This window comes from Anas acuta, chromosome 15, assembly GCF_963932015.1.
Source record: "Anas acuta chromosome 15, bAnaAcu1.1, whole genome shotgun sequence".
Lineage (NCBI taxonomy): Eukaryota > Metazoa > Chordata > Aves > Anseriformes > Anatidae > Anas > Anas acuta.
In genome coordinates this window covers 7,283,101-7,294,408 of record NC_088993.1, presented here as the reverse complement: position 1 = coordinate 7,294,408, position 11,308 = coordinate 7,283,101, and the positions used below count along the sequence as shown (strand labels likewise).

The 11,308-nt window shown below is 63.0% G+C and overlaps 2 protein-coding genes across 7 annotated transcripts in view; both read right to left on the bottom strand.

The window, feature by feature from the left end:
- Positions 1-915: 915 nt before the first annotated feature.
- On the bottom strand, positions 916-3,421 carry NUDT16L1 (nudix hydrolase 16 like 1). 3 transcript variants are annotated; one of them, XM_068699568.1, is made up of 4 exons: positions 3,145-3,420; positions 2,903-2,978; positions 2,718-2,824; positions 916-1,968 (listed from the first exon to the last, which is right to left on the bottom strand). In XM_068699568.1, the coding sequence occupies exons 1-4, from the start codon at positions 3,370-3,372 to the stop codon at positions 1,504-1,506; spliced, it is 876 nt and encodes a 291-aa protein (XP_068555669.1). In that variant the 5' UTR covers positions 3,373-3,420; the 3' UTR covers positions 916-1,503. The 3 variants fall into 3 exon arrangements, with proteins under 3 accessions (XP_068555669.1, XP_068555671.1, XP_068555670.1); XM_068699570.1 differs by having other exon boundaries at positions 2,718-2,978; positions 3,145-3,417; XM_068699569.1 differs by lacking the exons at positions 2,718-2,824; positions 2,903-2,978 and having other exon boundaries at positions 3,145-3,421.
- A 457-nt stretch (positions 3,422-3,878) lies between these two features.
- MGRN1 (mahogunin ring finger 1) overlaps positions 3,879-11,308 on the bottom strand; it is a 49,364-nt gene continuing 41,934 nt past the window's right edge. The window contains exons 11-18 of one of the 4 annotated variants that reach the window (XM_068699541.1): positions 10,155-10,264; positions 9,353-9,418; positions 7,397-7,620; positions 6,168-6,291; positions 5,617-5,662; positions 4,843-4,950; positions 4,254-4,297; positions 3,879-4,107 (exon numbers count right to left, since the gene is read on the bottom strand). In XM_068699541.1, the coding sequence (XP_068555642.1) occupies positions 4,257-4,297; positions 4,843-4,950; positions 5,617-5,662; positions 6,168-6,291; positions 7,397-7,620; positions 9,353-9,418; positions 10,155-10,264 (719 nt within the window). In that variant the 3' untranslated portion in view covers positions 3,879-4,107; positions 4,254-4,256. The remainder of the gene's footprint in view (positions 4,108-4,253; positions 4,298-4,842; positions 4,951-5,616; positions 5,663-6,167; positions 6,292-7,396; positions 7,621-9,352; positions 9,419-10,154; positions 10,265-11,308) is intronic. The other 3 variants (XM_068699539.1, XM_068699542.1, XM_068699540.1) reach the window with 3 other exon arrangements.

Below are 11,308 nucleotides of genomic sequence, written 5' to 3'. Positions count from 1 at the left end.
GTTGTCTGTCACTTCATGCAGGTTCCTGCCTCACCTCAGCTGCTCAGGCCCCGTCCCCTGACCCCATGCTCAGCAGAGGCGAGGTGACCACGCGGCCCCTTCCCGGGCTGCCTCTTGCTGGGCACCCCCAGGCCAGGGGCTGGCGAGCACCCGAACGGGGCCTTACTGGGTGCTGCTGGGACCGTCCCCAGGGCTGGCTGAGCACAGCTCGGGCCTAGGGCGAGCCGGGTGCTCCCACCACAGCCCTGGGCGGATGCCACAGCCCCTCGGCCTGCTCTGCCTGGCGGGGGAGCGGCTGCTGGTGGAGGCAGCGCTGCCTCCCTCCTGCCTGGGGCTGCCCGGCTCTCACCCAGGGCTGAGCTGACTCAGCAGCGGTTGCAGCGCAGATCCTGCTCCACAGGTCGGGACCACGCAGCACCGCGGCCCTGCTCGCCTGCGGTGTTGCAACGGGGCTGCGGGGTGGGTGGAGGGCCGGGCACAAAGGGCTGCCCCTGCCTCAGCCAGCGGGGCCTGCAGCAGCTGCAGCCACCACAGCATCGGTGCCACTGGGGTTGCTGCTGCTGCCCAAAGGCTGGCTGCAGCCCAGATGAACGCCCACCATACTCGGAATGTGCACGGTTGGGGCCCTGGAGGTGCTTCAGCACCCCAAGTGGAGCCGCTGGCTTTAGCCAGGTGCATGAACCATTTTGGAGTAACCTAACAGCGAAAGCTTTACAGAGCTGCAGCCCCCTGCGCTGCCCCAAGTCCTGCAGCCCCTTTGCCCCCCGTGCTGAGGCCCCCCCGGGCACCCAATTTGGGCGCTTTGCCGGCTGCTTGCCAGGCAGGAGGACGCCTGCAGGGGCGGCAGCACAGCGGCCGCAAGGAACCCCCTGGTGCTTTGCGCTGGCAGCCAAGAACGGTCCCGACTGCGAAGCGTTCAGCAAAGCCATTTATTCCACTTTCCTGCTCCCACAGATCTCCAGATAGAAACCCACGCGAGGACGTCCCCATGCCCCAGAGGGAATTCACTGCAAGTCGCTGCATACACTGGCACTCCGAGCGGGAGCCCGGCGTCGCTGCCGCTGGCCGAGTGGAGCCCTGCCGCCACGGGCAGAGGTGCTCGGCCAGCAGCCTTGATCCTCAGCTGTGTCCACTGCAAAACACAGCTCTGTCCAAGTCAACAAAGGGCAATTCAAAACAATTAAGTTTTGTTCCTTAAAAATGAAACCGGGACCTGAATGCAGCAGTGTGTCCCTGAAATCAAAGCATAATTCTAAGGCTTCAGCACCTTCACGTAAGCACATGAACTCTCTGCAGGGGGCTGCGCAGATTGATCTGGGAAGCTCGCTAGAGTTTAATGGCCATAAAAATACATAGCTTTCCCCTGCTTCAGACAAATCCAAACCCTCCTGGCTGGACAGTGGAATCACGTGGGCAGCGTTTGCAGCCAGCGACTGGTTGGAAAGTTAGACGAAAGTCTCTAGTCTCCTCACCCACTTTTAATCAATCACAAACAGGGCAGCATCACTCCATCGCCTCAGCCACCGCCTGCGCAGCGTCTGCCGCAGCGTCTGCCCTGGGCTGCACCGGCTGCTCTGCCGCCACGGCCTCGGCCACGGGCGCAGCCGCCAGCTGCTCCAACGCAGCCTGGCTCTCCGGCACGGCCGCCGGCTGCTCCGCTAGCTCAGCCGCGGCCTGCGCAGCCGCCTGGTTCTCGGCACTATCTTGAAATTCGTTGCCTGCCCTAGCAGGCCCCACCAGCTCGTTCGCTGCCTTAGCCGCTGCCGCGTGGTCGATCGCCGGCTTCTTCGGCTTCTGCGTGGCTGCCACCGCCTCGGCCAGCTTCTCCTCCGGCACCATGTTCAAGATCTTCAGGGCAAAGAGCAGCTGGAATTTGGCAGTTCCAACAAAGGAGTTGCCCAGGAAGTTTGGCAGCCCACCCATGCGGTCCTTCTGGGTGTAGAGGGGGACACGAACCATGCCCATCACCTGCAACAGCACGGAGCGCGTTTCAGCAGGGGCCGCGGTGCCCTCTGCTCGCTGCAAGAGCGAGCGGGACCCCCCCACAGCCCCACACCCTCACCCCAGGCCCCACCAGCCCACGGCCCCGGTGGCAGATCCCCCCCCACCGCCACCACCTGCACCCAGCCCTGCTGAGGCCCCTGTGCTGCCTCTCCCCGTGCCCCCTGCTCTCCCAGGCCAGCCCATGGCACCCAGCCCTGGCCCTGCTCCCCCTTTTGCCCCGCAGGAGGGATCCCGCTGCCCAGGCTGCCCCAGGAGCCCCTTCTTTCCCTGCACGCCCTACTCTGCCCTGCCTGAGGATGCTGCCGCTCACCCACGCGTCCTCCTCAACCGTGCCACGACCCGGGCCCAGCTGCCTCCACTCCCACAGCCCCCAACACGGGGTGGGCACAGGGGGAGCCCCTCGCTCTGTGCTCTGCCCCGGGGTGACCGCAGTGCCCAGGAGGCAGCCGCCTTCCTGCGCTGCCCTCGTGCCACGCGGGGAGGGCTCGGGGTGGAGCAATGAGCACGGCACCGGCACCGCACCGGGGGCCGCGGCTCGGGCCTCGCCCGGGTCCTGGAGCCGCGGGGCTGCGGCCACGGGGGGCGGCGGGAGCCGGAGCCCTCCCGGCGCCACGCGGCTGCCGCAGGGGGCGGCCCGGCGGGGGGGGAGCTTTGTCCGGCCCGGCCCGGCCCTAGCGCCCCGAGCTCCGCACGCCCCTCCCGGCGCGCCCCACCTCCAGCCCGTGGTCTCGGGAGTGCACGGCGCTGATCTCGATGGTGTGCAGCTCCTCCAGGGTCAGCTGCCGGGCGTAGAAATGAGCCACCACGCGGTGTGGCCCCTCTGTCAGGTGCGAGCACAGATAGTCAGCCTCCGTCAGGCGCACGCAGCCCAAACCCAAGCCCAGCACCCGGTTCAGACCGTCCTCCAGGGACCAGTAGCGCCGATCCACGAACCCCCCGGGGAAGCCCAGCAGGCCGTCAAAGCGCATCTGCATCTGCAACAGAGCCGCGCGGTCAGGGGGGGGCCCCGCGGCCCGGGGCGGAGCGGCCCCGGCACCCCCGCGATCCCCGGAACCCCGCGTCCCCATCCCGGTGCCCCCATCCCGGTGCCCCCATCCCGCTGTCCCCGTGTCCCGGATCCCTGTCCCGCCCCCCGCTCACCAGCACGGCGTAGCGCAGCGGGATGCGGCCGAACAGCATGCCCGGGTTGGGCGCGTACAGCATGGCGTGGCACGAGTGGCTCCAGCCGGGCCCGAGCCGCATGGCCTCGTAGCGCGTCAGCGGCTTCAGCTCGGGCACGCCCGGCACCCCCAGCGTCGGCAGCGGCGGCAGCGCCCCCGCGCCCGCCGGCAGCGCCCCCAGGGCCGCCATCGCGCCCATGGCCGCCATCGCCTCGCCGCCCGCCCCGCCGCCCCGCAGCGCGCACGCGCGGAGGCCGCGGCCGCCGAGGAGGCGGGGCCGGGCGCCGGGCGGACCAATGGGCAACGGGCGCCGCCGCCAGCCCGCCAATCGCCGCGCTCCCCTCTCGCGGCCCGCCGGGGGGCGGCCAATGGGATGGGGCGGCGCGGCCCGCGGCGGGCGCCATATTAGGGAACGGCCGCACGGGGGCCAATGAGAGCGCGGCGTGGGGGGGGAGGGCGCGAGGAGCACGGCGGGAGAAAAGGGGGCGGGGCCTCCACGCGAGCAGAGCCCCACCCCTCAACTACGTCACCCCGTAACCACGCCCCCTCCCTGAGCCCCGCCCCTCCTGGAAACCCCGCCCCTTACCCGGAGCCACGCCCCCACCCTCGAAGCCCCGCCCATCGCCGCCCCGCCCACCAATGCCCCGCTCCCCTCCCGTGACCACGCCCCACAGGCCCCGCCCCCTCCCTTGGCCCCGCCCCCTGCACAGTCTGAGCTCCGCTCCCGCCTTTATTTGGCTGCCGCGGCCGCTCCCGGCCCCGCGCCCCCCCCTCCCCTCCCCTCCAGCCCCCCCCCCGCAGCCCCGGCCGGGTCCGGGTGGGGCCGGGGCCGCTCAGAGCCGCTCGGGGCCGTGCTCGTCCTCCAGGTGCAGCCGCGTGGGCTCCAGCAGCAGGGGCTGCGCGGGGCCGCGGCCGGGCAGCGCCTGGGCGAAGTCGGAGGAGCCTGGGGGGGGGGGGAGAAGCGGGAGGTCAGCGGGAGCGGCCCCGCAGCACGGGCCCGGGGCGGGTTCGCGACCCCCCCCTCATCCCCGAGGGCCCGGCCCGGTGCCCGGGGGGTGCCGCCAGGAGGAGGAGGAGGAGGGGACGTACCGGTTACTCCTCTATACCGATAGAGCAGGAGTCGGGCCCCAGGGCTGCCCAGGCAGGAGGAAGGCAGACAGAGGGAAGCAGGCGTTAGAGCTGCCCGAACGCACCGCGCTGCTGTGCACACACAGCCTGCACACACCGGGGGGGGTGAGGCTCAGCTCCCCCCAACCCTCCCCGCCTGCAGGGAGCCCCGTGGCACCGGGAGGGACCCGTGGCTGCCTGGGTGGGTGCGGAGCAGCCCTGCTGGGGGCCGCAGCCAGAGCAGGCCCTGGGGGCACTGCTCGCAGCCCGGAGAGGAGAAAAGGGAGAAGGACAGAGACAAAAGGGGGAGGGAGGAAGAGAGAGAAGGGGGCGAGGTGCCCCTGTGTTACCCCCTGCAGGCAGCAGCTCTGGGCACTGCTCGGAGCAGGACCCCACACGCTGACCCTGTGCCCTGGCTGTGAGCCTGCAGCACGCCGGCACAGCTGGGAAGGTGCCAGGGGTTGGGCACCGAGCCCACAGCCCCCCCACGGGCAGCTCGGAGCCAGGAGCTGCAGGCACAGTACCCCCCAGGTCTGCGGCACCCCCACATGCCCAGCGGCACGGCCGTTACCTGGCAGGTAGACGTCTACCGGAGGGTCGGTCTCGGACTGTGTCAGGCTCCTGTGCTCACCGCAGCCGCCGTCCTGCAGCACGTCTTCGACAGAGGGAGGGCAGCTTCCTGCAACCAGCCAACAGCGCTGCCCGTCAGTGCGGGCTCCATTACGGGCTACCCTCCGTGTGAGGAAGGGGGCCTGGCACTGCTGTGGTCACACCAGCCCAGCTCGTGGTGTTTCACAGGCAGGCTGATGGCCCGAAAGGCAGCCAGGATCTCACCAGGACCACAGCGGTGCCCATGGGATGAGCAGTCATAGCCAGCACTGTGCTGGGAGAAGCTGGGTCCGCAGCCAGGCACTGCTCCCCTGCCGTGCAGTGTGACACGTGGCACTGAGGGTGGGCAGCAGCTGCAGGCTGAAGCCCTACCAGGCTCCAGGATCTGCGGTTTGTCCTGTCAGCCCCCCAAAGGCTGTCCCACCCCATCCCTGGGCAAGGTCTGAGCATGGGAGCAGGGCCCCTGAGGGGCAGAGGAGCCCAGCTCTGCTGAACTGAACCCAGCTACTTGTGCAGAACTGAGAGCAAGAAGAGCTGCTTGGCAAATAAACTGGGGGGAGCTGCTGACTTTTCTCCCCCACTTCCCAGGAGAAGCCCTGGTAGCTGGCTGGTGAAACAGCAGCTCAGAGCGATGGATTTCAGCAGCAAGATGGTTTTGAAGCTGTATGTCCAGCACCTGGCTGTCCTCTTCACAGCACGGCAAAAAACGAGGCCTGATGGCTGAGTGTACACTCACCCTGCTGCAGGGACAAGGCCTCCTCAATCTCCTCCCCTGCCACACTCTGTAAGAAGGAACAGCACAAGTTACTTTGGCCTTCGCTGGGCTTGTCTCCCCCTCCAGCTTTCTCCAGAGAGCTGTACTCGAGGCCAGGGACTTGTGTCAGGGAGGAGCAAGGGGCACAGCAGCACCATGGGCGGCTTTACAGTGGCAGCAGAAGAGCCTTGTGGACGCTGGAAGAACAAAGCCCAGCTTCCAGCCCTGCCCTAAACACTGCTGGGCTCCTCGAGGATGGTGCTGGGCCAGTGTCAGCCCCACCACACGCTGTCTGCAGCCCAGTGGGGCTCTCCCACCTCCCGGTTCCCAGGACACCTTAGGACAGGCCGTGTCCTTAGCCCTGTAGGTAAATGGAAGCGGCTCAGGCTGTTGGCTCGGGGCTACTCGTGCTCGTGCCCCTGTCTTTACGCTGTGACTGAGGAAGTGACGCCCCTTCAGGAGCTGCCTCGTGTCCCTGTAGCCCCACAGTGCAGCCCTGGCTCAGAGCAGCTCCCAGAGGAGCTCAGACTTACTTCTGGGGAGCTGGTCTCCCTCAGGACCAGCTCGCTGCCGCCCAGCGCTGGCTGTGAGTCCGAGTCCTCGGAGAGCTTCTCTTCATCCTCCTCGTGGATCGGGGACGAGGGAGACCGTAGCGTGCTGCAGCAAGAGGAAGGCCGTTTGCAAGGAGCCAGCACCGTGCTCCTGGCAGCTTCAGGGGTGACGGCTGAAGCTGCTCCAACCCCTGCCCCATCCCCTGCCCAGCACGCCCCCCACCAGCAGTAAGGCAACGCAGGAGCAGGAGCTCAAACCATGGAGCTCAGCTCACCACGGCTCTCAAAATCAGCTCTGAACAGCAGGGAACAGCAGCGCTCTTGGGGCAGAGCTCTACTGGGGCAACAGCACAGCTAGCACAGAGCTCCACCACGGGGCTCCCTGCCTAGGGGAAGGTTTGGAATGGAAAATCACAGGGCAGACACGGAGCTCACTTCAAAACCGTGCCCAGCAGCCTCCCTGTGCACCACAGGACGTACAACAGTACTTCCAGCTCTGACTGCAGGTCCTGCCAAAGTGACACGGAGGCAGTCGTGGTTCCTTTCTTCCAGCCTCTTTTCCTTCTCATGACAATCTGTGACATCCCTGTCACCCTTACTTAGGAAGAGGGTGCAAACTTCAGTCCCCTGGGGTCCTGCCAGGCCCTGGGGTGGGCTTCGAGCTGCTGGTGATGAGGAGGTGGCAAAAAGCAAGGAGCAGCTGGAGCGCAGCGAGGAGCACCACACCTGACCCCACCTCACTCAGCTTTCTGTCCCTGCGAGGGACACTGCACAGGATCCACACCTACATCCCCCAGCACAAAGCCACCAGAGGAGGCCTCAGGCAACACCTGAAGGATCCCAACTCAGCATTTTGTCCTCTCAAATTTAGGGCACTTCTCTCCCCATTCTTTTGGTCCTGGGGAACTCCACGGCAAGCTGAAATCCAGCCAGGTTTCGATGTCAAACACGAGTTGACGGAACAACTGCACTAGAAAGGGAGCCATCTCCAAGCCAACCCTGAGGGGACACGAGCTGGTGACTGCAGGCTGAGCACAGAGGTGCTACCCCAATCCTCTCACTGGCCTGAGCACCCGCTGGCCTCCTGACATTGCAGGATTACCAGTGCCACCAGCAAGGACCAGTGCCAGAGCCCTGTGAGCTCCCAGTTTGTATGGCCACAAGCTGTCGGGGCTGGCAAGAAGAGCAGACCCCTCTGTCCCCGTGCTGACCTATCTGGGGACTTGCTCCGCTTGCCCTTTTGGTGGCTGCTCTCCACGGCTCTGTCCATCCCGACCAGCGGCCGGCTCGCGGGGGGCATCCCATCCACCACGCCGGAGTAGCTGATTTCGTCGTACAGAGGAGCTGAGGGGATGGAGGGGGAAACGGAGCGAAGGCCGTTCAGAGCTTCCAGCAGGGAAATGGGCTCGTAGCCCGGAGGGATGTTGTCAGAGCTCTGCAGGTGAGAAAGAGAGGGACACGTTAAGAAACCCTCACCAGGCTGGAGACCCCCCCGGGAGGAGGCCCAGCTGCAGCCCAGCACTGCACCTCCTGCACTGCCTCCCAGGCAGCCTAGCAGTGAACTCCCCAGACCCTTCAGGCCCTGCAGCCTCAGGTAAATGAGTTCACGCTGCCGCCCAGCCCCCTGCAAACCAAGAGGTAAGACTGCAGCAGTCCAGGTTTAGATTAATTTCATCTGTTCTGTCCCCGCATCCTCAGGGACGTGGTTCTGGGCTGTACCACAGCTGGTGTGATGCTGCTGAGCTCTGAACTGCCTGGCCACGAACTCCTGTAGCTTCTGCGCTGGATCTCCTGAGTGCAGGGCTGCAGATGACCCCCCCTCAGCAACCTGTTCCAACACAGCCACTAGGCTGGGGGTGAGCTGGTGGCTCAGCTGACTCACCTGTGGTCACAGAAGGAGCTAGATCTGACAGGGAAGGAAAGAGTGAGTGGCAGCTGGGGCCATGCATCAACCTACACCCCCTAACAAATAACCCTGGGATATTTCTGAGCTTGTGCCCAAGATCACGGCTGGGGATTGTGAGAAACCAAATCAGCTGAACAAGGAATAAGTTCACAGTTGCTGCCACCTGCAGGACACAGCTTCAAGAGCCATCCCCACAGAGGCGTTTCATTTCCAGGCAGCAGCTCACAGGTGCTGTTTTGTACACAGGAAGATCAGGGAGGCAAAACCCACGCACTCAAGTTTGGGATGCTTCCTTCTGGCTGTGAAGACCAAGGTCTGAGGGTTCAAAGGCTGCTCGTTTTGGTTCATGTCAGCGAAAGTTCAGGCCACATGGCCCAGCTCAGAGACTGGAGGATGATCTCTCAGCCAATGAATACAACACCCTGGCTGAAACTACTGAGCTGTTGAACAGCCCAGAGAGACACTGCGCTGCTCTCTCTCCTGGGCCAATTTGCACTGGGCCAGCCTGAGGAAGACTGCAGCCTCCTTAATATTGTTGAGAACCGGCTGCACTCGGTGGGAGTACACAAAGAGGGAACAAACAGACCCTGCCTGGTGTAGGGGCCTCCTTCACCTTCTCACTTCTGGGCTCCCAGTCCCCCAGAATTGCTGTTTATCTGTCCCCAGCACGGCATTCTGTATACAAACTCTCACACCAACTTGGAGAGTTCTCAACACAGCAAGCTTTATCCTTCTTGTTCCTGTAAAAGCCAAACAGCCCACAGCAGCCAGTGCTCCTGATGCAAAATCAAGCCCAGCTGTGCCTATTTGTCTACCTCTACATCCCAGCACCAGGCTAGAAAACACAGTGAGAAGTGCCCACACCAAGCTGCCAAGGGCTGAGACAAGTGAGAGGGAGCTTTTGTATGAGCCAAGGGGACAGCAGCTTGCCTACAGCCCTACAAAGCTACGGAAATGTCTTCTGCAGCCAGGCTCCAGAGTGCGGGGCTGCCCCTGAGGGTCAGCATCAGGTCCCTCTGGTGAGCTGCTCCTGCCTCGTTTATCCCTGTGCACGCAAGCCAGGGAGGTCAGTGATGGTGTGTGCAGGGTGTGAGCATCTCGTCGCTACCACAGAGACAGTACTCGAGTGCTGCAGGCTGTGCGGGGGCACAAGGCAAACCCAGCGTGTTAGCAAGCCCTCGTGTGGGTAACACGTTCACGTGCTAGTGACACTGCTGGCAAGTCATCACCGTAGGAGACAAACACAACCGAGTCCACTTACTGTGTCCCTTCTAGGTTTCCTGCTGGGCAGGGAGACAGTGTTCACTTTAAGGGGTTTAATGAGACACTGCCAAGAGAAAACCACGTTTTGAAGTATTTTTTCTTGAGGTTAGTAACACAGAGACACCCAGAACTTCCTCACCTCGCTCCAGGTGACAGCGCCCGCCTTCCTCTAGCTAAACACCTCGCTCTTCTCTACAACCCTTGTGGTTTCTCCCCTTACCCTATCTCTTAGCCCCGATTTTAGGCAGCAGGACTCCAGCGCTGAAGAGGACGGATGGATAAAACTAGGCTGCTTCTGTGACAACCCCCTTCTGTTCCCATTAAGGGCCGTAAGATGATCTAGTGGAAGATCTTCCTCTCCTCACTCCAACCTCATGTCCTGACAGAGCCAGCCGTGCAGTAGCACTGCTCAGGCAATGAGCCCTCAGCACCCCAGAGACGTGTGACGTGGCCCTGAGGCCACCAGCACCACCTTTTCCATCCCACGCTCACTCAGCTGCTTGCCAGACCCTGATCTCTGAGGGAGCCTGGCACAAAGCAGCCTTTCTGGGAATCCCAGTGCCAAGGGACTTCATCAGAACGCGCTGCCATGCAAGTGTGCGTGCAAGTCAAACTGTCACCCATATTTGCCCAGCCAGGTGCCCTGAGTCTGCCAAATTTCTGTACCTTCACGTAACTAACCCAGGAAGGGAAGGTCCCAGCTCTCCAGAAGGCCCAAGAGGCCAAGCAAGCTGCGCACACGCTGCCTGCCCAGGCTGAGAGCAGCACGCAGTGTGTACCAGGCGGTGAGTTATACTTACGGAGTGCTCGTCATGGTCAACGCTCTGTGCCAGGACGGGGCTGAACGACACCGGTGACAGAGCCCCTGGCTTTTTCCTCACGGCTCGGATCTGCAGCAGGGCACGGAAGGCTGGGAGAGAAGAGCAGGCAAGGTGAACACACAGCCGTACCAGCTGCATGCTGCAGCTCCTCGTCAGCCAGAGAGCTGCCTGTGCTGGCAGGGAGCACGCCAAAGCCAAGCACTGCGGTCTGGCTGCTGGACAATCGCACCTGACACTGTACAGCATGGTAAGAAAGGCTGTGCTCAGCCTTGGGCAACACACCGCAAGCTAAAGAATGGTGGGGAGCTCATGTAAAACCACTTTGGGTTCATTCAGACCCCACAAGTCTCAGCCGTGGGGTCCAGCTGACCCTGAATGTCCTCTCAGCACCAGGCCTGCTATCAGCTGCTCGCTGGCCAGTGCTGTGCTGGTGAGAGACTCCACGACAGCAAGAGGGTGCTGGCTAAAATCCTGTCTCCAGCAGTGATCCCTCGGCCCTCCCACCACAACAGCTTTGATCTCCACTCCCTGCCCATTTTCTATCTGCAGATCTTTAATATTGCTAGTTCCTCGGTGCCAAAGGTGCACGAAGCAGCCAGCCAGCTGTTCTGCTGCAGCTGTGAGGACTTGCTCGTGCACAAGGAAAGCCCAGGCATCTCCTGATTCCTTGCTGCACCCAGCCGCCCGCTAGATCGGCCAAAAGCCAGAGGACAGAGGTGCAAATCTATCCTTGCTGCATCTGCGCTCCCCAGATGCAGATTCCCAGGAAGTCACAGGGATACTTTTCAAACAAATACATCCTAATCCCCCCCAGAATACAGACGAAATAACGCTGTTCCATGTTTTACGTTGTGCTACTTATAGGCAAGGCTGTCTGGCATTTTCTCTGATAAGATCTTGCTTTCAGTTACTGCATCTTTGCCAAGTTTGCACTGCTCAGGCTTACTTTCTCAGGCCAAACATCTGTCTTAGGCTCTTTTTTTTCTTTCCCTAAGAAGTTTCAGTAAGGAACAATGAAACACCTCAGAGACCAAGCACAGGGTAAAATGCACGATCTCCCTATTCCAGCCACAACACGGGCATTTTCTCCAGGCTCCTATGTCTCTGTGCCTTTGTGAAGAGAATTCAGCAAG